General features: G+C 35.0%; 1 protein-coding gene across 1 annotated transcript in view; it reads left to right on the top strand.

The window, feature by feature from the left end:
• The window catches only part of shank3a (SH3 and multiple ankyrin repeat domains 3a), a 290,274-nt gene that overhangs the window by 84,526 nt on the left and 183,179 nt on the right, over positions 1-22,569 (top strand). Inside the window, 1 exon segment of the mRNA XM_051134506.1 lies at positions 997-1,383. Coding sequence (XP_050990463.1) covers positions 1,066-1,383 — 318 coding nt within the window. The 5' untranslated portion in view covers positions 997-1,065.

Here is a 22,569-nt window from a genome sequence, read left to right as displayed (position 1 = left end):
TCAAATCATATTAGAATGATTTCTGAAGAATCATGTGACACTGAATACTGGAGTAATGATGCTGAAAATTCAGCTTTGCATCACAGGAATGAATTACATTTTAAAGTATATTAAAATATATTATTGTAAATAATTACATTAAAATATATGATTTATTATATTAAAATGGAAAAAAAATTAATTTGTAATAATGTTTTATAATATTACTGTTTTGACTGCACTTTTGATCAAATAACTGCAGACTTGATTAACTTCTTGTAGATACACTATCAGTCAAAAGTTTTTAAACAGCAAGATTTTTAATGTTTTTCTTTTAAGAAGTCTCTTCTGCTCACCAAGCCTGCATTTATTTGATCCAAAACACAGCAGTAATACTATGAAATATTTTTACTATTGAAAATAACTGCTTTCTATTTGAATATATTTGAAGAAGTAATTTATTCCTGTGATCAAACCTGAATTTTCAGCATCATTACTCCAGTCACATGATCCTTTAGAGTATATTTTGCAATAATAACTTTTTGCCACTTACCATTTAAATAAACCATTTAAGTAAATTTAAAATTAAAATTAAGTTTAATTTTATTATATGACACATGACATGAAGACACAAAACTAGTGCAGCTTTATAGTATATTGGTTAGTTGGGCTAGAGGTCTTTTATGGAAACAAAATATTAATTTAATAGATACATATAAATATTTGACTCCAGCTGTTGCAGTAATAAACAACAAATATCAGATCATTACAATAGTTTTATGAGCTACTCTGATTATTTTTCATTATTTAATGCTGATTTGTTTTATTGTTCATTGATAAATGTGTTAAACCAGCATTATAGCCTGCAGGTTTGATGGTTTGAAATGCTTAATCACAGCACACATCTAACCTCTCTCTCTCTCTCTCTCTCTCTCTGTAATCCTCTCTTGCATCTCCCCTCCCCTCTTTCTCTCTCTCTCTCTGCGCCGGTGCGTGTGTGTGCGCGTGTGCCAGCAGCTCCCCGTGTGTGTGTGCGCGTGTGTGTGAGGGAGGCACTATGCAGTCGGAGCTCCACACACACAGAGCATGCCTGTGAGTGCGGGCTCGGGCAAACATGAGCCTTCCCAGCCCAGAGATCGTCCACAGCAGCAGCCTGAACTCCCGTCTGAGCCCCCCTCTGCCCTCCCCCTCTCCTCTCTCCCTCTCTCGCTGCCTCTCTCTCTCCCTCTCCTCATCTACTCTCGCCCTGCGCAGCCTCTTCCCCGCCACCTCTCCAGCACCAGCCGGGGGGACATCTCCCGCTCTCCGCACGCCGACGTTTGCCGAGCGCCGGCCGGCCCCATGGAGGAACCCCAGGGCAACACACTGGTCGTCCGCATAGGCATCCCTGACCTGCAGCAAACGGTGAGTTCTGTCAGCGCTCCAAACTCTCTCTCTCTCTCTCTCTCTGTCTTTTATTGTCTGTCCTGTTCTCTCCTCTTTTAAAGCATGCACATGATTGTTTCTTTCTTTTCGTGCCTCTCTTTCGCTTTTTTTTTGTGCTCTTAAACGCAACCTGTCTTCATTAGTGTGACTGCGGCGGACTTTCAAAACTGGCTACTTGGAGACGGAAAATCAAAGGTAGATACAGTGGCGGGTGTGTTATCGGAGCTTTACTGTAATTCAATGGGACTTTTTCCCGCCTGTCGTGAGGCTGTCAGACTTGTCAGTTGGGTTGCAGCGTATTGTACCGCGTCCCCAGGGCCCTCTGGAGCGACATATGGTGCTGATGGATATAAGAGAGCCGTGTTGAAGTGCAGTTACTCACCTGTTCCTTTTGGACAGATACAGGTGTTCCGGTTGCAGGTGGCATATTTAATCTTTTTTTACACATTGAAAGCCAGGATTTGGAGGTGTGCATGAACTTTGATTGCATTTAAGCATGGCTTTCATTTATTTATTTATTTTTAACCTGAGGTTAGTTGTGACATGTTAAGGACATTTAAATGTGATTTGCAGTGACCGGAAGTCATTTCGGTGAGAGCTGCCGATTTTGATGCATGGCTGGACAAGATGAGCGTCTGTTTTCAATTTGTTGTTTGTAGTACCGGGCGACAGCTATCCGTTAGCATTCCCAGTACAGATATAGGCTACTATATGTATGATATATACACTAGCATTTAAAAGTTTGGTGTCGGTAAAAAAAAAAATTTTTTTTATGAACAAAAATTGTGTTTATAAACAAAATCTCTTATGCTCACCAAGGCTGCATTTATTTAATAAATGTTTTTTTTTCTGATTTCTGTTTGAATATATTTTAAAAAAGAAACAAATTTATCTGACGCAAAGCTGAATTTTCAGCATCATTACTCCAGTCATCAGCGTCACATGATTCTTTAGAAATCATTCTCATATGCTGATTTGCTCTTATTATTATCAGTGTTGAAATAGTTGTGCTGCTTAATATTTTTGTGGAAACCATATATATATATATATATATATATACATACATATACATTAATTCAGGATTCTTTTATTTAATAAAAAAAGAACATCCTTTTTTTATTTATTTGATTTAATGCTTACTAAAACAAAAAACATATTGACCCTAAAACTAGAACCCAGTTTTAGAATTTTTTTCTCAAATTTTTATTTTATTTTATTTTATTTTATTTTATTTTATTTTATTTTATTTTATTTTATTTTATTTTATTTTATTTTATTTTATTTTTTTTTAAAAATATTTATTTTTCTGGATTCCTGTTTTAATTTTTCTGGACACCTTTTAATGGTTATATTAAATGTTATAAATCAAAAAGCATGCAATTAATTAAAATCAAGAATTTACCATCAATTTATTAAAAGTTGAAAAAAGTTTTGTTTCTGTTTAAGCATGTCTAATTATTTAAAAGAAAAAAAAAAAACATTTTTTTCAGAAATTCTTTGTGTATTTTAATTTTCCAGGCATAATATCAAGTGAAAGTTAAACTTCTTAAACTTTTTATTATTATTTTTTTTTTATTATTATTATTTTTATTTATTTATTTATTTTTTTGAATAAGTTTAGTAGTAATAGTAGTAGTAGTAGTGTTAAGTACATTCAACTGTACAATAGTAATATATTTCTTGCAATTTCTTCAAGTTAAACCGAACTTTTATTTTGACGGGTTGCCAAGAGGACCTTTTACTTTCTGTGTGTATAAGATATGACAATAGCTTTATTTCAAAAGTTTTTTTTTTTAAATTAAACATTAATATTTACAGATACTAGTCCATATTGTGATTTGAAGTGTTTTGACCTACTTTTGATTAATTTATCCAAATTTTGGCAAATTCTGTGACATTCTGTGTTATACAGTAAATTCCATTTTTATGACTGGATTCCATCCACATTTTCTGCATTCTGGAAATCATAGGGCCCTACCCTAAACCTTTGAATGGTAATACATGTTGATTGCAAAAAATGTTTGTTGATGTTTCATTGGAATACAAGGCTAATTTTGAATGAACGTCAAAGGACATCTACGTAGTTACTAACAGAGCCATGCTAACTATCCAAACCTTGACCCCTTGGAGCTGAGCAGGGATTGTGGGATTGACAGCTGTGTGGAGCATGAGGTGAGAGCTGAGATCAAATACAATTTTCACACTTTAGTTATAGCTTGGATATGGCTGGGTTAACAAAAGTGTATAAAATGTCACTTATGCAGCAATTACAAAAATGGACATATGTCTAAAAGCATAAAGTGCATGTATGATGACTTAATTGACTCTGTATTGAATGCAACCATAGACCATGCAGAAGGCAACCAAATGTGGAATATCTGCAGTGTTTTGGCCAGTGTCATGCAGTTTCCTGTTATAGCCAGTGAAAACAATGGTTTTTCTCCACTGGCGGTACGCTGAACAAATGTGCAAACAATAAAATTCATGTGATCCTGACAGTACTAGTGACCAGTGCAACTTGTTAATCATTAGTAGCTCATTGTGGGTGTTTTTTTTTTTGCTTGTTTTTGCTTGCTGGTTGGTTCAGGCTCCAGTCTGAGGTTTAATAGTTTGGACTGACATGGAGCTGATGTTGGATTCCAAGAATATAACCAAATATTCTAGATTAGAGGTAACCAAATGGGAAAATGCTATAAATTATCTTCAAAAATGCCATTTTGATTGATGAGTATTGTTAATATTGTGTGAATCTGTGTGTGCAGCCCTGGTAGAGTTGATTGGTTAGGTTTGCTGCATGTCAGCCTGTTTGGTTGATTCCTTCAGTGCATTTGATCCCTGTGAAGTGGGTAACTGCAGTAGAATGAGTGAGCAACAGATCAATGGCTCATTCTCCCTGTCAGAAATGTGTTTCTCCTCAAATCTTTCATCTTCGCTCTCTTTGCAGTAAGAGCGTGCATGGGTGGCCATGCATGCATTAGTATGGACTTCTGGTTGCATGTGAGTGTGTGGTTATGTGTCAGAGCCTCATTAAAAGCAGAAAGCCGTAGTGTTAACGAGTGCTGTCCTTTAGCAGGGCCCAAGTCTCTATGTTAATAACGAGGGGTGAATGAGAGCAGAGAGAATGTGTTAAATGCCAGATTTTCACTGGCGCATCCCACCGCCACACACCTTTCAAATGCTAACTTGCACCCGCTAAGTCTTGATAGCATCTTTGGGAGCATTATAATCCAAATAAACAATATCAGATTGTAATCGCTATTCTCATATGCCCACATCCGGCTCCTGAGAGTGGAGGAACCATGAGAAATCATGAATGTCTAGCAAAAGTTTTTTTTAGGAAAGGTATACATGCTGTTTGAGGTGGAAGGGTGCTTTGGAGTGAGTTTTAATAGAAAAGGGGTTTTTAAGCTTTTTGATCTCAATGATGACCTTTTGTATGGGACCCACTTCCTAAATGTGACCCTGGACCACAAAACCAGTCATAAGGATCCATTTTTTGAAATTGAGATTTATACATCATATAAAAGCTGAATAAATATACAATATTTGGCCAAGATACAACTATTTGAAAATTTGGAATCTGAGGGTCTGAAAAGTGGCCTTTAAAGTTGTCCAAATGAAGTTCTTTGTAATGCATATTATTAAACTAAAATTAATTTTTGATATATTTATGGTAGGAAATTTACAAAATATTTTCATGGAACATGATTTTAGGCATAAAAGAAAAATCAATAATTTTGACCCATACAGTGTTTTGTTGTTGGCTATTGCTACAAATATATCCATGTTACTTGTGACTGGTTTTGTGGTCCAGGGTCAGAAATTATAATGCATAATTTTTATATAATAAAGTGTGTGTAATAGACAATCTGATAAATGTTGGCCTGTTTTATTTAATTTGTTTTTAATAATAATAATAATAATAAAGAATAAAATATTTGTTGTAATAATAATAATAATAATAATAATAATAATAATAATAATTTATTATTATTATTATTGTGCAATTTATTTATCTTATATTTTTTACTTTATTTCCTAAACTCTTTTTTGTGGGTCCCAGGACCCCAAATTTTTGATGAAAATTTTATTCCTCAAATTTTATTGCTTTATTGCATCAGACAATTCATTACAGTCTACATTTAGAGTATATACAGTTTTGAATATAAATAATAATATTCAAAATAATATTCAGATAATTTGCTCTTGGAAGGATTTCATGAGAATTATTTGAGCTCATATTGAGATGATATGATGTTTGGTTGTAGACTTTTTATCTTGGCAAGTTTGAGCATATTTTTAAAAAGAGACATGTGAGATTAATGCACAGTTTTCCCAGGAGGAAAACATAAAGTCTTCATTGACTCTCCAGTTTGTCTCATTACTGTTTATGAGAACGTTGTGATGTGTAAAATATCCCAGTTCACCTGGAAATTATTCTGTTTTCCACTGACATATTTTAAATTTAATAGAAAAATCATAAAAAGAGCACTTTTAGAAATCCTCCATTAATGTCTATATTCAGGTTTTTAATTCATTTTTTTGCAGAGCTGCCTTTGGCAGTGATTACAGCGGCGAGACTTAAGTAGGCTGTGCGTCTACTGGATTTGCAGAACTGGATTTGGTCAGTTATTCCTGTGTCCTCCATGCAGATGCTTTGTGGATCATCTGTGAACTGTAATCTTCAGGTCTCTGAACACATTTTCTGTGGAGTTTAAATCTCGGCTTTGACTGTGCCAATTAGAGACATCCAGAAACCTGTTCTTACTAAAAGTATGGCTCATTGTCGTTGACTGGTGACTAGTTTCCATTGCAGATGTCTTTGTGTTTTAATTCCATTCAATTAGCTCCTTCAGACATTCAAATCTCCCAGTTCCAGTCCATAAAAAGCTTCCTGCTTCATGAACCTGCTTGACTTCATGGTTTTTGCCAGGTGAGGCGTTTTCGTCAGAAATGGTGCTTGGCATTTTTGCAAGCCAAAGAGAGAGATGCTTTTCTCATCAGATCTTCTCAAACTCCTGAAAGTACTAGCTGGCAAAGACTAGGTTCTGGCATAGGTTTAGTAAACAGGAGAGGCCAGGGACTTCATTGCTCATTTTGGATGGATAACCAGTCTTTGGGGATTTCATTATCTTGCATTTGGCAGTGATGGTCTCCACACTGCTTTTAGAAACCTTTAACATTTTGACATTGTAAACTGTAGGACCATATGTGGATAGGTGCATGTAGGCTTGTTTGCTTGCTTGATTCTTTACAGTTGAAGTCAAAAGTTTACATACACCTTGCAGAATCTGCAAAATGTTAGTTGTTTTACCAAAGTAAGAAGGATCATACAAAATGCATGTTGTTTTTTATTCAGTACTGACCTGAATAAGATTTTACATAAAAGACGTTTACATATAGTCTACAAGAAAAAATAATAGTTGAATTTATAAAAATGATCCCATTCATAAGTTTACATACACTTGATTCTTAATACTGTGCTGTTACCTGAATTATTTTTTTGATAGTTGGTTGTGAGTCCATTGTTTGTCCTGAACAGTTAAACTGCCAGCTGTTCTTCAGTAAAATATTTCAGGTCCCACAAATATTTTGTTTTTTCAGTATTTTTGTGTATTTGAACCCTTTCCAACATTGACTTTTTACACCAAGGACAACTGAGGGACTCATATGCAACTATTACAGAAGGTTCAAACACTCACTGATGCTCCAGAAGCAAAAACACGAGCGTTAAGAGACGGGGGTGAAAACTTTTGAACTGAATGAGGATGTGTACATTTTTCTTATTTTGCCTAAATATTATATTTTTTTTCATTTAGTATTCCCCTTTAGAAGCTACAGAAGATACTTACATGTTCCCCAGAGGACAAAATAATTTAAATTTACCCAGATCTCGAAATTCAAAAGGTTTTCACCCCTGGCTCTTAACGAATAATTTTTTCCTTCTGGAGCATCAGTGAGTGTTTGAACCTTCTGTAATGGTTGCATATGAGTCCCTCAGTTGTCCTTGGTGTGAAAAGATGGATCTCAACATCATACAGTCATTGTTGGAAAGGGTTCAAATACACAAAAATGCTGAAAAACCAATGAATTCATGGGAGACCTTAAGGATTTTTCTGAAGAACAGCAAGCGGTTGAACTATTCAGAACAAACAAGGGACTCATGAAAAATTATCACAAAAAAAAAAAAAAAAACTGCTGTGGATTATTCAGGTAACAACACTGTATTGAGAATCAAGTGTATGTAAACTTTTGAACGGGGTCATTTTTATAAATTCAGCTAATGTTTTCTCTTGTGGACTATATGTAAACTATGTCTTTTATGTGAAATATCTTATTCAGGTCAGTACTAAATAAAAAATAACATGCATTTTGTATGATCCCTCTTTTTATTTTGGTAAAATAATCAACATTTTGCAGATACTGCAAGGTGTATGTAAACTTTTGACTTCAACAGTACTTATTTATTTATTTGCGTGCTTATTTTTATAATAATTTAAAAGCATCTATTCATTCATGTACAGTTTTTCACCCCTTGCATTTATTTGAAATTAATGTTTCTAACTATGACCGTTCTGTGCATTTTAAAAAATACTATCTAAAAGCTGGCTATGACATGCATTTTGCTTGAACAATAATTTTAATCTATTCTGAAATGAAAATGTCCCTTCTAAAATAACAGTGCAAATTAAGATAGTTTGAATTGTTTCTGAAAGGTTTATACCTGGCTCGTTTTGCAAATCCCTCACTTTGCATTAATTTTGCATCTGCTTACAGTTTGTCTTACGAACATTGTTGGCTGTGTTCACTGCAGGGTGACTTCCAAAAGACTATGTATATTAATAAAAAGAGAGAAGTAGAGAAAGAAAAGGGAAAAACAAAGAAGGAATGGAAAAGGTGGAGAAAAAATACTATGTAGAGAAGAGCGCATGTCTCTGGAGGGTTTCGGTTAAGGATTTCAAAGTGTGACAAAAGCCCTATTCCCCAACGTTAATCACAGAGGGACACCTGTGATGTGCTTACACATGGCACAGACTACAGGGACCTCACTGCTGGGAGAGAAATGTTACGCTTTACAGTAGATTACAGCCGAAAGTTGTGACTGTACGCGTGTGGGCGTGTGCACTCTTCATCTCTGGTAAAAGGATGACTAAGGAAACTAGTAACCTGCTCGTATCTTTTCTGTGAAATTCAAATAATTTCCCGCAGAATAAATGATGTTCATGTCTTCAGCTTTTCGTTTTTCACATATTGGTTTTGCTTAAAGGAAAAGTTCCCTTAAAAATGAAAATTCTGTTATCGGTTTCTCACCCTCATGTCATTCCCAAGCCTTATGTGGAACACAAAAGAAGACATATTGCGTAATATCTAGACTATTCTTTTTCATAATGGGACTGGGACTGTTTAGCTCCACAAAACAATAAAAAAGGCTCACACAAGTAGTCCATATGACTTATGTGCCACAAGTCTTTGTGTGAAATTTAAGCCGTTATTAAGTAGTTTTGTTAAATAATTCTTAAACCTCCTGCGTCAAGTTTCGTTGTGCTGGATTTGACATCAGTGACGTCAAATGTCTTGACATGCCGTATTTGAAACGAATGTGTGATTTTCAGTAATTAATAGCTTTTATTTAGGTCTGTTTCCCAAACAAAGATACCTTTAGATTTGTAATTTAGTGCACTACCATTATCCTGCTTTTTCTAGCTTGACAATCCGGTTTATGAAAAAGAGCACTTTTGACATTTTGCAATATTTTTTACTATTGTGTTCCACAGAAGAAATAAAATCATACAGGTTGGGAACGACATGAGGGTGAGTAAATAATGACAGAATTTTCATTTCGGCTGAACTGTCCCTTTATTGGTTTCATATTGACTGCCAATCACTCACAGAGATTTCTGGCATGAGTTAGTTCATTCAGGTTGATTACCCAGCTGAGCTGTGCTGCTCAAAAATATGCAGTTTGCATTTAAAGCAACAAAAACTTGATCTTACGTTTCTGCTTCAACAGCAGCTCTCAAAAGATCTGTAGAAGCATTCAGGAACATCAGCATGTGTATTTCCATGTGCTGACAGATTTTTGGTGACTTTATCATAATCAAAGTAACTTGTGTGCTATACAATCTTCTACAGTGGCTTTGTGTGAAGAGAAAATGTTTGGTGAGCATGAATATCATTCAGCAATTTTCAGCAAATAACATTAAATGTTGGTCTTTTCCTCACGTAAAACATTGTTTGTCTTCAGAAGTCATGGAATAAAGTGCATGAGTCATATGGACCATGTCAGAAGAGTAAAGGCTCATAGCTTGTTCCTTTCAAGTGTTCAACCCTGAGATTCAACCACTATACCACATGTGAGCAGTTTGAGAATTTTAATGTGTTCTCTAGAGTTTTAGATGTTTCAGGCATGCCATCTTTATCATTTTGTGTTTTGGTGGATGTCTCGGACACCTGAAATCAAATGATACACAAAATGCTGTTTTGTGATATATTGTATACATTGGCTGTTTAATGAAGGCTTATAATATTGGATCAAAAGGATAGTTCACCGAAAATGAAAAGTATCCCATCATTTACTCACCCTTAAGCAATCTTAGGTGTATGTGACTTTCTTCTTTCAGGCTATCAGAGTTATATAAAAAAATTTCTTGGCTTTTCCATGCTTTATAATGGTAGTGAATGGGTGTTGAGATTTTGAAGCACAAAAAACTGCATCGATCCATCATAAAAAGTACTCCACACGGCTCCCTGGGATTAATAGAAGCCTTTTCAAGCAATCTGATGTGTTTGTGTTAAAAAAAAAAAAAAAAAACATATTTACAGGTCAAAAGTTTACCCCCCCTTCTGAATCTGCAAAATGTTAACTATTTTCCCAAAATAAGAGGGATCATACAAAATGCATGTTATTGTTTATTAAGTACTGACCTGAATAAAATATTTCACATAAAAAATGTACATATAGTCCACAAGAGAAAATAAGTTACATTTATAAAAATGACCCAGTTTAAAGTTTACATCCCCTTGATTCTTAATACTGTTTTCTTACCTGAATGATTCACAGCTGTTTAGTTGTTTAGTGATAGTTGTTCATGAGTCCCTTGTTTGTTCTGAACAGTTAAACTGCCCACTGTTCTTCAGAAAAATCCTCCAGGTCCCACAAATTCCTTGGTTTTTTTGTGTATTTGAACCCTTTCCAACAATGACTGTATGACTTTGAGATCCATCTTTTCACACTGAGGACAACTGAGGGACTCATATGCAACTATTACAGAAGGTTCAAACGCTCACTGATGCTCTAGAAAGAAAAAACATGCATTAAGAGCTGGGGGTTGAAAACTTTTTGAATTTGAAGATCAGGGTAAATTTAACTTATTTTGTTTTCTGGGAAACATAAGACAAAAGACACAACATAGCTATCTTTTGTATGATATTGATATTTATATGATATTTAGGCAAAATAAGAAAAATGTACACATCTCCATTCTGTTAAAACAAGACAAAAAAGTTTTGTCTGTAGTAAAGGAAAACCAGTCTCCTCTTGGCTTATATCGAAATCCTCTGACATTTTTCTTTACAAATCCTTGTTTTGTACTTCTAATTCGTTACAGGTGTTTTGTTTTGCTCTCTTCTCTGCACTTCCGTGTTCATCACTTCTCACTGGAGCTCATGCAATGCCTATTCTCTTGTGACATGTACAACAGTTTTTTAGATTATGGTTTATAACGTTTTAAATATGGATATTTTTCTTACACAAAACGCATTGATTTACTTCATAAACCTTTTATTAACCTCCCAGAGCCGTGTGGAGCACTTTTTGTGATGGATGGATGCACTTTATTTTGCTTCAAAATCTCAACACCCATTCAGTGCCATTATAAAGCTTGGAAGAGCCAGGACCTTTTTTAATATAACTCCATTGTATTCGTTTGAAAGAAGAAAGACATATAAACCTAGGATGGCTTGAGGATGAGGAAATCATGGGTCATTTTCTTTTTTGAGTAAACTATCCCTTTAAGTGTCAATTTTAGCAGCATCTCAAGTGATTTTGTGATTGTACACATTTGCAATGCTCTGGTAATCAGGCTCATGGTCCCAGATCTCCTGTTGACAGATGGCAAGCGTGGCAACAGCTGTAATACACACCTTACAGTCCACCTGATCTTCCTCAACGGATGTCTAATGAGTGCTTAAAACATGGAGTAGCATTCTCAGCACATTTGAGAATTTGATGAATTTTTGAGTTTTCAGTGGGAAATAATGTAGGGAGGTACATGATTAATCAGAATAAATCACGTTGTATGATTATCAAATCAGAAAGGCTGTGATTTGATTATATAAATATGCGCTGCATGCTTCAGAGTGAAGTGCAGCACTGTGTTCATTTACACGTGAGCAGCTCACGATTTAGGGTTTTCAGTGTTTCAGAGTGGCTTGGTTTGCAGTAAATGCTTCTCCACACAGACTCATTTTTACATCTGCTATCAGTTTGGGTTGATTCTAATGCGCATTTAGAAACACAATATATATATATAAAAAATAATAATATAAAATGTAATATAAAAAAGAAGCTTGATGGTTAAATTTGGTTAAACATGTAGCTATCTTCTGTAGCTTCTGAAGAGCAGTACTAAATGAAAAAAAAAAACGATGATATTTAGACAAAATAAGAAAAATGTACACATTTCCATTCTGTTCAAAAGTTTACACCCCCCGGCTCTTAATGCATCTTTTTTTCTTCTGGAGCATCAGTGAGCGTTTGAATCTTCTGTAATAGTTGCATATGAGTCCCTCAGTTGTCCTCAGTGTGAAAAGATGGATCTCAAAGTCATACAGTCATTGTTGGAAAGGGTTCAAATACACAAAAATGCTGGAAAACCAAAGAATTTGTGGGACCTGAAGGGACCTGCTTGCTTCAGAGTGAAGTGCAGTACTGTGTTCATTTACAAATGAGCAGCTCATGATTTAGGGCTTTCAGTGTCTTGGAGTGGCTTGGTTTGCAGTAAATGCTTCTCCACACAGACTCATTTTTACACCTGCTCTCAGTTTGGATTGATTATAATGCGCATTTGGAAACACAATATGTATATAAAAAAAGTCAGTGCTGATAGCCTTGTGGGCAGCGCACCGACATATAGCACCGTTGCACTCTGGGCGTCCCGTGTTCGAATCCCGACTCGAGGACCTTTCCCGATCCCACCCCCATCTCTCTCTCCTGCTTCACTTCCTGTCACTTCTGATCTGTCCTGTCAAAATAAAGGCAAAATGCCAAAAAATAAATCCTTAAAAAACATCTATATATACAGTGGGTACGGAAAGTATTCAGACCCCCTTAAATTTTTCACTCTTGATATATTGCAGCCATTTGCTAAAATCATTTAAGTTCATTTTTTTTCCTCATTAATGTACATAGAGCACCCCATATTGACAGAAAAACACAGAATTGTTGACATTTTTGCAGATTTATTAAAAAAGAAAAACTGAAATATCACATGGTCCTAAGTATTCAGACCCTTTGCTCAGTATTTAGTAGAAGCACCCTTTTGATCTAATACAGCCATGAGTCTTTTTGGGAAAGATGCAACAAGTTTTTCACATCTGGATTTGGGGATCCTCTGCCATTCCTCCTTGCAGATCCTCTCCAGTTCTGTCAGGTTGGATGGTAAACGTTGGTGGACAGCCATTTTTAGGTCTCTCCAGAGATGCTCAATTGGGTTTAAGTCAGGGCTCTGGCTGGTTTTCTCCACACATACCGCTTAGAATTAAGGCCAAAAAGGCCTTATCTTGGTCTCATCAGACCAGAGAATCTTATTTCTCACCATCTTGGAGTCCTTCAGGTGTTTTTTAGCAAACTCCATGCGGGCTTTCATGTCTCTTGCACTGAGGAGAGGCTTCTGTCGGGCCACTCTGCCATAAAGCCCAGACTGGTGGAGGGCTGCAGTGATGGTTGACTTTCTACAACTTTCTCCCATTTCCCAACTTGCTCAGCCACAGTGATCTTTGGGTCTTAGGAACCTTAAGTGCAGCAGAAATTTTTTTGTAACCATGGCCAGATCTGTGCCTTGCCACAATTCTGTCTCTGAGCCCTTCAGGCAGTTCCTTTGACCTCATGATTCTCATTTGCTCTGACATGCACTGTGAGCTGTAAGGTCTTATATAGACAGGTGTGTGGCTTTCCTAATCAAGTCCAATCAGTATAATCAAACACAGCTGGACTCAAATGAAGGTGTAAAACCATCTCAAGGATGATCAGAAGAAGTGGACAGCACCTGAGTTAAATATATGAGTGTCACAGCAAAGGGTCTGAATACTTAGGACCATGTGATATTTCAGTTTTTCTTTTTTAATAAATCTGCAAAAATGTCAACAATTCTGTGTTTTTCTGTCAATATGGGGTGCTGTGTGTACATTAATGAGGAAAAAATGAACTTAAATGATTTTAGCAAATGGCTGCAATATAACAAAGAGTGAAAAATTGAAGGGGGTCTGAATACTTTCCGTACCCACTGTATATATATATATATATATATATATATATATATATATATATATATATATATATATATATATAATACATAATGGTTTTATGTATTAAAAATGTTTAAATATATAAGTTTTTGCTCATTTTTATTTTTACAACAGGAATATATATATATATATATATATATATATATATATATGTCAAATTGATATATAATCCTTTATCTTTTGACCAAACTGTGGAGCCCTACAAAAAAAGCATAGCAAACCTTTTCTTAAAATTGCATTTTAAATTGCATTCACAATTACATTTTTTCCTCAAACCTTGCAGCCCTAGGACTGTGCTTTATATCCTACACATTTTAATTATGTGGTAGATTTTAAGCTATGGTATTATTGGACAATATTGATTTTCCCCACCCACTCAACCTTGATTATGTTAACAGAGAAGAAAAACAGTTTTGTTTAAGTATTTTGCCTGTTTTCTTTCTCTTTTTCTTCTGGACATTTATTAGGAAAGTAAATATGATTAATTTAGATTTTATTGAGCCTAACTGCATCACAGATATCCAGTGAATAGCAGCAAATACAGTTAGCAAAATCTTCTAGAAACCAGTGCCAGGTATTTGGAGTCAGTCTTGATGTTGTGTTCCAGAACGATATGTGATGTTATTGGGGCGAGACGGCATCATCCGGGCTTCATCCGGACAGACTGATGGGTCTGAGACAGCAGAATCTCTGGAATACTGGTGGCTGACTGCAGCTGTCCGATCTAATGCTCGTCTTGGACTCGCCGCTCGGGATCTGATTATTTTTGGGTTAGCATTATTAGCATTGAGTTGTGAGCATATTAGCCCCACGTCGGCTGCCCTGCTGCTTAATAAAGGCCATTAATTGAGAGCGGCTTTTGTTTGGACCTCGGCAGAAGAGATTATCCGTTCACCTCAGCCACAGCAGACTGTCTAAATGACATAAAGAGCCTGCTTTCCATCGCTGTCTCAGTCTCATTCTCTTTCTTTCCTTTTTTTTCACTGTATGCTTAAATAGAGGTGATGGATGCATGTTTAACACCACAGCATGCCTGCAGCAGTAATGCGTGGTCATAAATATGCTTTTAACTCAGATCGTCTTTTCCTTTCACACTTTCTGTTTGATCATTTAGCCTTCCTTTCTTATGCTGTCATCGCTACATCGAGACATTCACGTCTCCTACGTTCTGTCTGTCTTCACGATCCTCTGCGCTTCAGAAGGCATCTTGCCCCCTCTTCTGGCACACACGTTCGCTCGGCACGACGATGCCATCCATCACGCCGGAGATGGAGATGGGGGGGCTTCGTTTGCGGAGGCGTCTCACGTTCTTCCGATGCTATTTTTAGCTCATTCAAACCCGACCTGCACTAGCATGTCTACTGCGGACTCTCCCAGCCCGTCTGGACACACTCACATTCACTCAAATGAGAGCTGGGTTTTAGGACTGAACGTCTGGAGCTTGTTATTCAGGTGTGTCCTGCATTCATCTGAGCAGGTGAAGGGAGCCGTCCCCGGTGGACTCTGGGATTGATGCGCATATGGCACTGAGAGCAGACCTCGACTGAGATCTGTGCCGCTCCAGGCATTTGCACTTTCCTTTGTTCTTTAAGCGGAGTTAAGCTTTCTGTTCCCTCTGTAGCTGTGAAAGCAGAAACGATCTGAAAAGCCTTTTGTATGCATATATATACACACACTGTATATATATTTACACAAGCTTTTGGACAGTAAGTTTTTTCTTTTTTAAAGAAGTCTCTTCTGCTCACCAAGCCTGCATTTATTTGATCCAAAGCAAAAACAGTGACAATTTGAAATTTTTTACTATTTAAAATAACTGTTTTAAATATTGATAATAATAATAAGTGTTTCTTGAACAGAAAATCAGCATATTAGAATGATTTCTGAAGCATCATGTGTCACTGAAGACTCGAGTAATGATGCTAAATATTTAGTTTTGATCACAGGAATAAATTACATTTTAAAATATATTCAAATAGAAAACAGTTACTTTAAATAGTAAAACATATTTCACAATATTACCACTTTAGCTGTATTTTGGATCAAATAAATAAACATAAATAAATGATAAACATAAATAAACATACATGTTTTAATATAATATAGGTTTCACACAATCAACTATTATAAAGTTTGGGATCAGTTGGTAATATTTATTAATGTTTTTAAAAGAATTCTCTTATAGGTATAGGTACAAATGCTGAATTTGACAGTAATTTTGACAAAACAATATTTATGTGGGTTATTATTACACATATTCATTTATGTGACAGTAAATGAATGTTACAAAATGTTAATACAATGTTACAAAATAGTTTACATTTTAAAATAAATACTTTCTGTTAATCAAAAAATTCTGAAAAAATGTATTACTGTTTGCACAAAATAACCTTGATAATAATAAGAAATGCTTCTTGAGCGTCAAATCAGCATATTTAAAATTTTCTGAAGGATCACGTGACATTGAAGACTGGAGTAATGATGCTGAAAATTCAGCTTTGCATCACAGGAATAAATTACATTTTAAAATATTTTTTAATAGAAAATGGTTATTTTGAATTGTAATAATATTTTACAATATTGCTGATTTAACTGTATTTTCAGCTGTATTTTCAAATAAATGCAGCCTTGGCAACCAAAAAAGTGACTTTCAAAAAGACTTCGTACCGACCCAAACTTTTGAACAGTATGTCCTCATTTAAGTAAGTAAATGTGTGTGTGAGAGAGAAAAGAGGATTTCCTCAGCTTTACTACAGAACGGTACAGTCTCTTCCCTGCGGCACTGCTTCTCCAGACGGCGTCCTCATCCCATTATTAATTATCTTCATTCATTGATTCTTAAACTCCAGCCTGTAGCACAACACAGACCTGTAGTAACCAGCGTGGAGAGCCGCTGATTAGATGTGACAAGGTCAACACACAAGTAATGACTGTGAATTTAGGATTGCTGTTTATTTAGGAGCGTCAGAGACTCTTGACAACTGATGTTAGATTATGACTCTGCACAGAAGTTCCAAGTTCTACAAATACCATAGGCATTAAAACCATTACCTAATGGGTTCCAGTAGCAGGGTTGCCCAGTTTTCAGTATTTCCACAAAATTGGGGTAGCCTGCTTGTTGCTGCAGGTTGATCCCCCATGCATGATTTAAAGATCTGACATATTATATGAATTGTAACTGACTGATTGACATGTATTAATCTATTTTACATTTCTACCAGTGATAAAACTGTGCTAGATTAGGAGTTTGGTGTATAATGCTTAACAGTGACTGTAAAATGTGTATTTTAGGTATGGGAGTGGCATATGCTGAGTTTTGATATAGGGTCATTGGGCTTGTTTTATATTATTTTTGATTGGCCTTTAGGATGGTTTTGATGCACATACCTGGCAACCCTATCCAGTAGTGTTTTTAGTGGTTTTAACATAACATGCTACCAATAGAAGGCAACAATTTACCAGTAGAGACCCACAGGGACCATTACTGTTTTCATTAAAACCAATACAATTCCTATTACAACCATTCTATGAGGGTTTCTATTTTTTTCCCCCAAGTTTTCTTTGCTGATCATTGATAATGCAATAAAATTGCAACTGGCAATTAGTTTGTTCTTAGAACATTTGAATATTAAACTCATAATATATAATATATATTACAGAGCTGCCTTGGAAATGTACCTCAATTATGGTTATTATACACAGAGCTTCTTGTTTAAACACTGTTTCTGTTTTATTTGTTTCTTATGGTTGTCTGTGTCTCTCTGCAGTATTCTGCTCTTTTTCTGGCCGTATCTCTCGTTTCTCTATTAGAGTGGCTGTGTTTGTGGATTCTGGGTGTTCTTGCTGTTTAAGTGCTAAAGGGAGCTTCAGTGCCCTGGGCAATTTACATCCCAACACAGACTTCTTCTGAGTTGATATAAGCGATTGTGAGCGATTGTTCTCTCACATCTCTGCAGTATGAGAGAGATCCTGAGGGAATGTGTTTGTCCGGCTTTTGCCCATCTAAAACTGTTAGTGTTTGCTTGTAACATGGCCAGAATGCTGTATGTATTCATTTTTGTTTAATGTGTTTGTTTGTTCATGTCACTCATGAATAAAGTTATGTGGTAATACTGTGCCTACACTATACCTACACTGCTGTTCCAAAGTTTGGCGTCGGTACATTTTTTTATTTTATTTATGATTTTAAAAGAATTGCGAGTTTATGTCTCGCAGTTGTGACTTTTTTTCTCAGAATTGCGAGTTTATATCTTACAATTCCGACTTTATTTCTCATGATTGCGACTGTTTCTCAGAATTGTGAGTTTGTCTTGCAATTCTGACTTTATAACTTGCAAGCGAGCTTATTGCACACAATTCTGACTTCATTTTTCAGAATTGCGAATTTATATCTCGCAATTGTGACTTTTTTTTCTCAGAATTGCAAGTTTATATCTTGCAGTTCTGACTTTATTACTCACAATTGTGAGTATATCATGCAATTCTGAAAGAAAATGTATGAGTTTATATCTCACATTTCTAACTTTATAACTCACCATTGTGAGCTTATTGCACGCAAATCTGACTTCATTTCTCAGAATTGCAAGTTTATATCTCACAATTCTGACTTTATAACTCAATTGCGAGTTTATATCTTGTAATTCCGACTTTTTCTCATGATTGCGACTATTTCTCAGAATTGTGAGTTTGTCTTGCAATTCTGACTTTATAACTCGCAATTGTAAGTATATCATACAATTCTGAGAAAAAAAGCTAATTTGTGAGTTTATATCTCACATTTCTGACTTTATAACTCATCATTGCGAGCTTATTGCACGTAAGTCTGACTTCATTTCTCAGAATTGTGAGTTTATATCTAACAATTCTGACTTTATATCGCAATTTCGAGTTTATATCTTGCAATTCTGACTTCAATTGTGATGATTTTTTTAGAATTTTGAGTTTATTTTTTAGAATTGTGAGTTTATGTCTTGCAATTCAGACTTTATAACTTGCAATTGTGGGTATATCATGCAATTCTGAGAACAAAAGCTGATTTATGAGTTTATATCTCGCAATTCAGACTTTATAACTTGCAATTGTGAGTATATGATGCAATTCTGAGAAAAAAGTTCATTTATGAGTTTATATCTCGCAATTCTGACTTTATAACTCGGAATTGTGAGTTTATGTCTCACAATTCTGACTTTATAACTCAAAATTGTGAGTATATTATGCAATTCTGAGAAAAAAAGCAAATTTGTGAGTTTATAGCACACGATTCTCACTTGATTTCTCAGAATTGCAAGTTTAAAATAACAAATTTCTATTTTAATATATTTTAAAATAAATTTTATTTCTGTGATGCAAAGCTTAATTTTCAGCATCATTACTCCAGTTTTCAGTGTCACATGATGGTTCAAAAATCATTGTAATATGCTGATTTGCAGTTGTGCTGCTTGATGGTTGATGTTAGGTGGGCACTTGTTAGCTTGCTAACAATATTTGGGGCAGTCTAGGTTCTTCAAGATGAACCTCAAAAGATTGTGCCATTAAATTGCCAATTAAATTGTGCATTTCTTATGTGCATTTCATTTTATTTCATTTTTTTTCTGTAAGAGCAGCCTATATGGATATTTTTTTCTATGTGTGTTTATGTTGATGTTATTTTGTGAGTCTATAGCTAGTCATCCAGCAGATGAAAGGAGAAGTGCAGCAGTCCTCTCATTTGTACAGCAGATAGAGCTGTAATTTCCTGCTCTCTATAGAGTGTCTGTGAGGGGAGAAAACTCTCTCAACCAATCTGACGCGAGTATATATTTGTGGATATATCTCGTCACTGTTGTCTGTTATGGGGCAATTGGTGGTTAACTGTACAACTAGCAGGTTTCTGAAAGCCAAACTTTTGAAGTTAAGAACAGATTTCACCAATGCTTACCAATGGATCCTCTGCAGTGAATGGGTGCCGTCAGAATGAGAGTCCAAATAGCTGATAAAAACATCACAATAATTGACATGTAAATAGGCTACAAGATTGGCTTTCCAAAAACATTCTCATTTTTGGGTGAACTATGTCTTTATAAATAATAATTTGCCCAAAATACACTGTATCACCATGGTACATCTCCAAAAATTGTGTTAAATCCATGGTTTGCTTTACCTCCATGTAAGTTTCTGTAGTCATCAAACCCTCATAAATCTGCTAATCAAAGTCTTTGGGCTTAACATCTCACTCAACATTCATCTCAAGACTTTTGCCTTCAGCTTGAGTCTTTTTCAGTGTTGACTTTGAGTTGAAGATGACAGCTTTCATGTGAGATGTTAGCACAGTAATTTACACCCTGACACACATGGGAACAGGTGTGTGTCAGAGAGAAGATCTTGACTGACTTTAGTGTTGAAGTTAGCTGAAGGATGCTCTTAAGCTTGTCCATAAAGAGAGGAGAGACTTTAATTGCATCTGAAATGGAAACTGTTCGCTCTTCACATGTCCATCACCTTTCCTTTCCATTTCTTTGCCTCAGCCTCTTTACCCGCCTCCTCTCTTTACTTCAGGAATACAGCAATCCCTGAATGCACTGGTATAAGACTAAAAATAGGACTAAAAATGTTTAGAGATGCATTAAAAATATATTTGATTCCATATGTATGCATTAAAATTAAATTAAAATGTTACAATATTTTTTGATAGTTGTAAATTATATATATATATATATTCCAGTATTTTTGTGCACATCATTTTTTTGTGTGCATATATTTGACCCTGGACCACAAGACCACAAAAACCAAAAATACATAGAATGGATCAAAATGATTGATTTTTCTTTTATGAATCTTTAAAGATAAAAATCTTTAGGATATCAAGTAAAGATCATGTTCCATGAAGATATTTTGCAAATTTCCTACCGTATATATATTAAAACTTAATTTTTGATTAGTAATATGCATTGCTAAACACTTTTCTCAATATTTTCTCAATTTTCTTTTTTTTTTTTTTTTTTTGCTTGCACCCTCAGATTCCAGATTTTCAAACAGTTTATCTCGGCCAAATATTGTCCTGTGCTAACACCCATACATCAATGGAAAGCTTATTTATTCAGCTTTCAGATGATGCATAAATCTCAATTTCAAAAAATGTATCCTTATGACTGGTTTTGTGTGATAATGAAGTTATTATGCTTAGAAACTTGTTCATCAGATTTTGTCAATAAACTGAAAGTCTGAAATTCAAGTTTGTTTTCTTTCTTTCTTTCTTTTGTGTAAACAGTTATTTTAAATTGTAATAATATTACACAATATTACTGTTTTACAGTATTTTTCAAATAAATGCAGCCTTTGTGAACTTTTAGAAGCATAAAAAACCCCTTAATTATTTTAAACGTTTTTATGTTAATGTAGAAAAATTCACATTTTTGTTCAAAGGGGTATCTCTGAAAATAACAAATTTAATAATCCTCTATGTGCAAGATTTACGGCTTATTTTTAATGTTTTTTGGAACAAAATGATGATCAGTAGCCCTATTTTTTTAGTCCTAGCACTGCGATGTTTGTGTTTGCTGGTGTGATTTCTGTAAGCAGCTCAAGAGCAGTTCAAGTGTGGGTGATTCAGTTCAGATTGTGGGTCAGTGACCAATAGCACTTTGATAAATACTGCACACTCTTCCCATTACAGCCACTGACACACACAAACACATGCTATCCACACACATACAGTACACTTGTCAAGAATATTTTTTCGACCACTTTTTTTTTTTTTTTTGGTTTGATGTGTTAGATATTGATTTGAGACTAGTTAGGTGATACAGGCACAAGCACACATACCTTTACATACGCCTTGCGGTCTGTCATACTGTTTTTCCACTCTTGCACACTCACTTTAACATGTTTCCCTCATGTATCCACACACTTCTGCTCAGATGGCAGTATTCCCTGAAGACACGCACGCACAGTTGAATTTCTTCTGAGGATAGAGAAACTCTAGAGCATTTGGCCGGAAATACAGTCTCTGAAGAACATGCAGATGCGAATTTTGGTCAACACATTGCAAGCTTGCAATATTGTACATGCTGTGAGGTGCGGTGAAACCTGATGATCATGTTCTCCAGCATGATTTGAAAGTGTTCTCAATAGAGTGGAAGCAAAAACAAATGTGGGGTTTTTAAGCATTAAAACAATAATAAGTTATATGAAATAAGTTTAATACAGCTTTAAAGGGGACATTGGATCACTTTTACATGCTGCTTGCATAGCAGTGTGTGGACACAACCACCTTACAATAATACAAATGCATTGCCAAAAAAACCTAAATGGTCTCAATTATCAAGCTGTTTTGATTTTCTGAGCAGTATGACATAATTTATTATTTTTGTTTTATACATTTAATTTAATGCAGACACCAAAATTTTGTCTAATTTGACCAAGATATTAAACATTACATCTTTATTTTCTATATTTTAATTGATTTAAATTAGGGCTGTCAAATGATAATAATAAAAGTTATACAATATAACTTTTACAAAATAAAAGTTTGCGTTTGCCTAATAAATGTGTGTGTACTGTGTGTAATTATTATGTACATATAAAGACAAACACATTCATGTATATATTTAAGAAATATTTAAGTATATGTATTTATTATCATTTTTATATAATTTAGATTATATA

This window comes from Labeo rohita, chromosome 18, assembly GCF_022985175.1.
Source record: "Labeo rohita strain BAU-BD-2019 chromosome 18, IGBB_LRoh.1.0, whole genome shotgun sequence".
NCBI classification, from domain to species: domain Eukaryota; kingdom Metazoa; phylum Chordata; class Actinopteri; order Cypriniformes; family Cyprinidae; genus Labeo; species Labeo rohita.
This window is presented reverse-complemented; position numbering and strand designations above follow the sequence as displayed.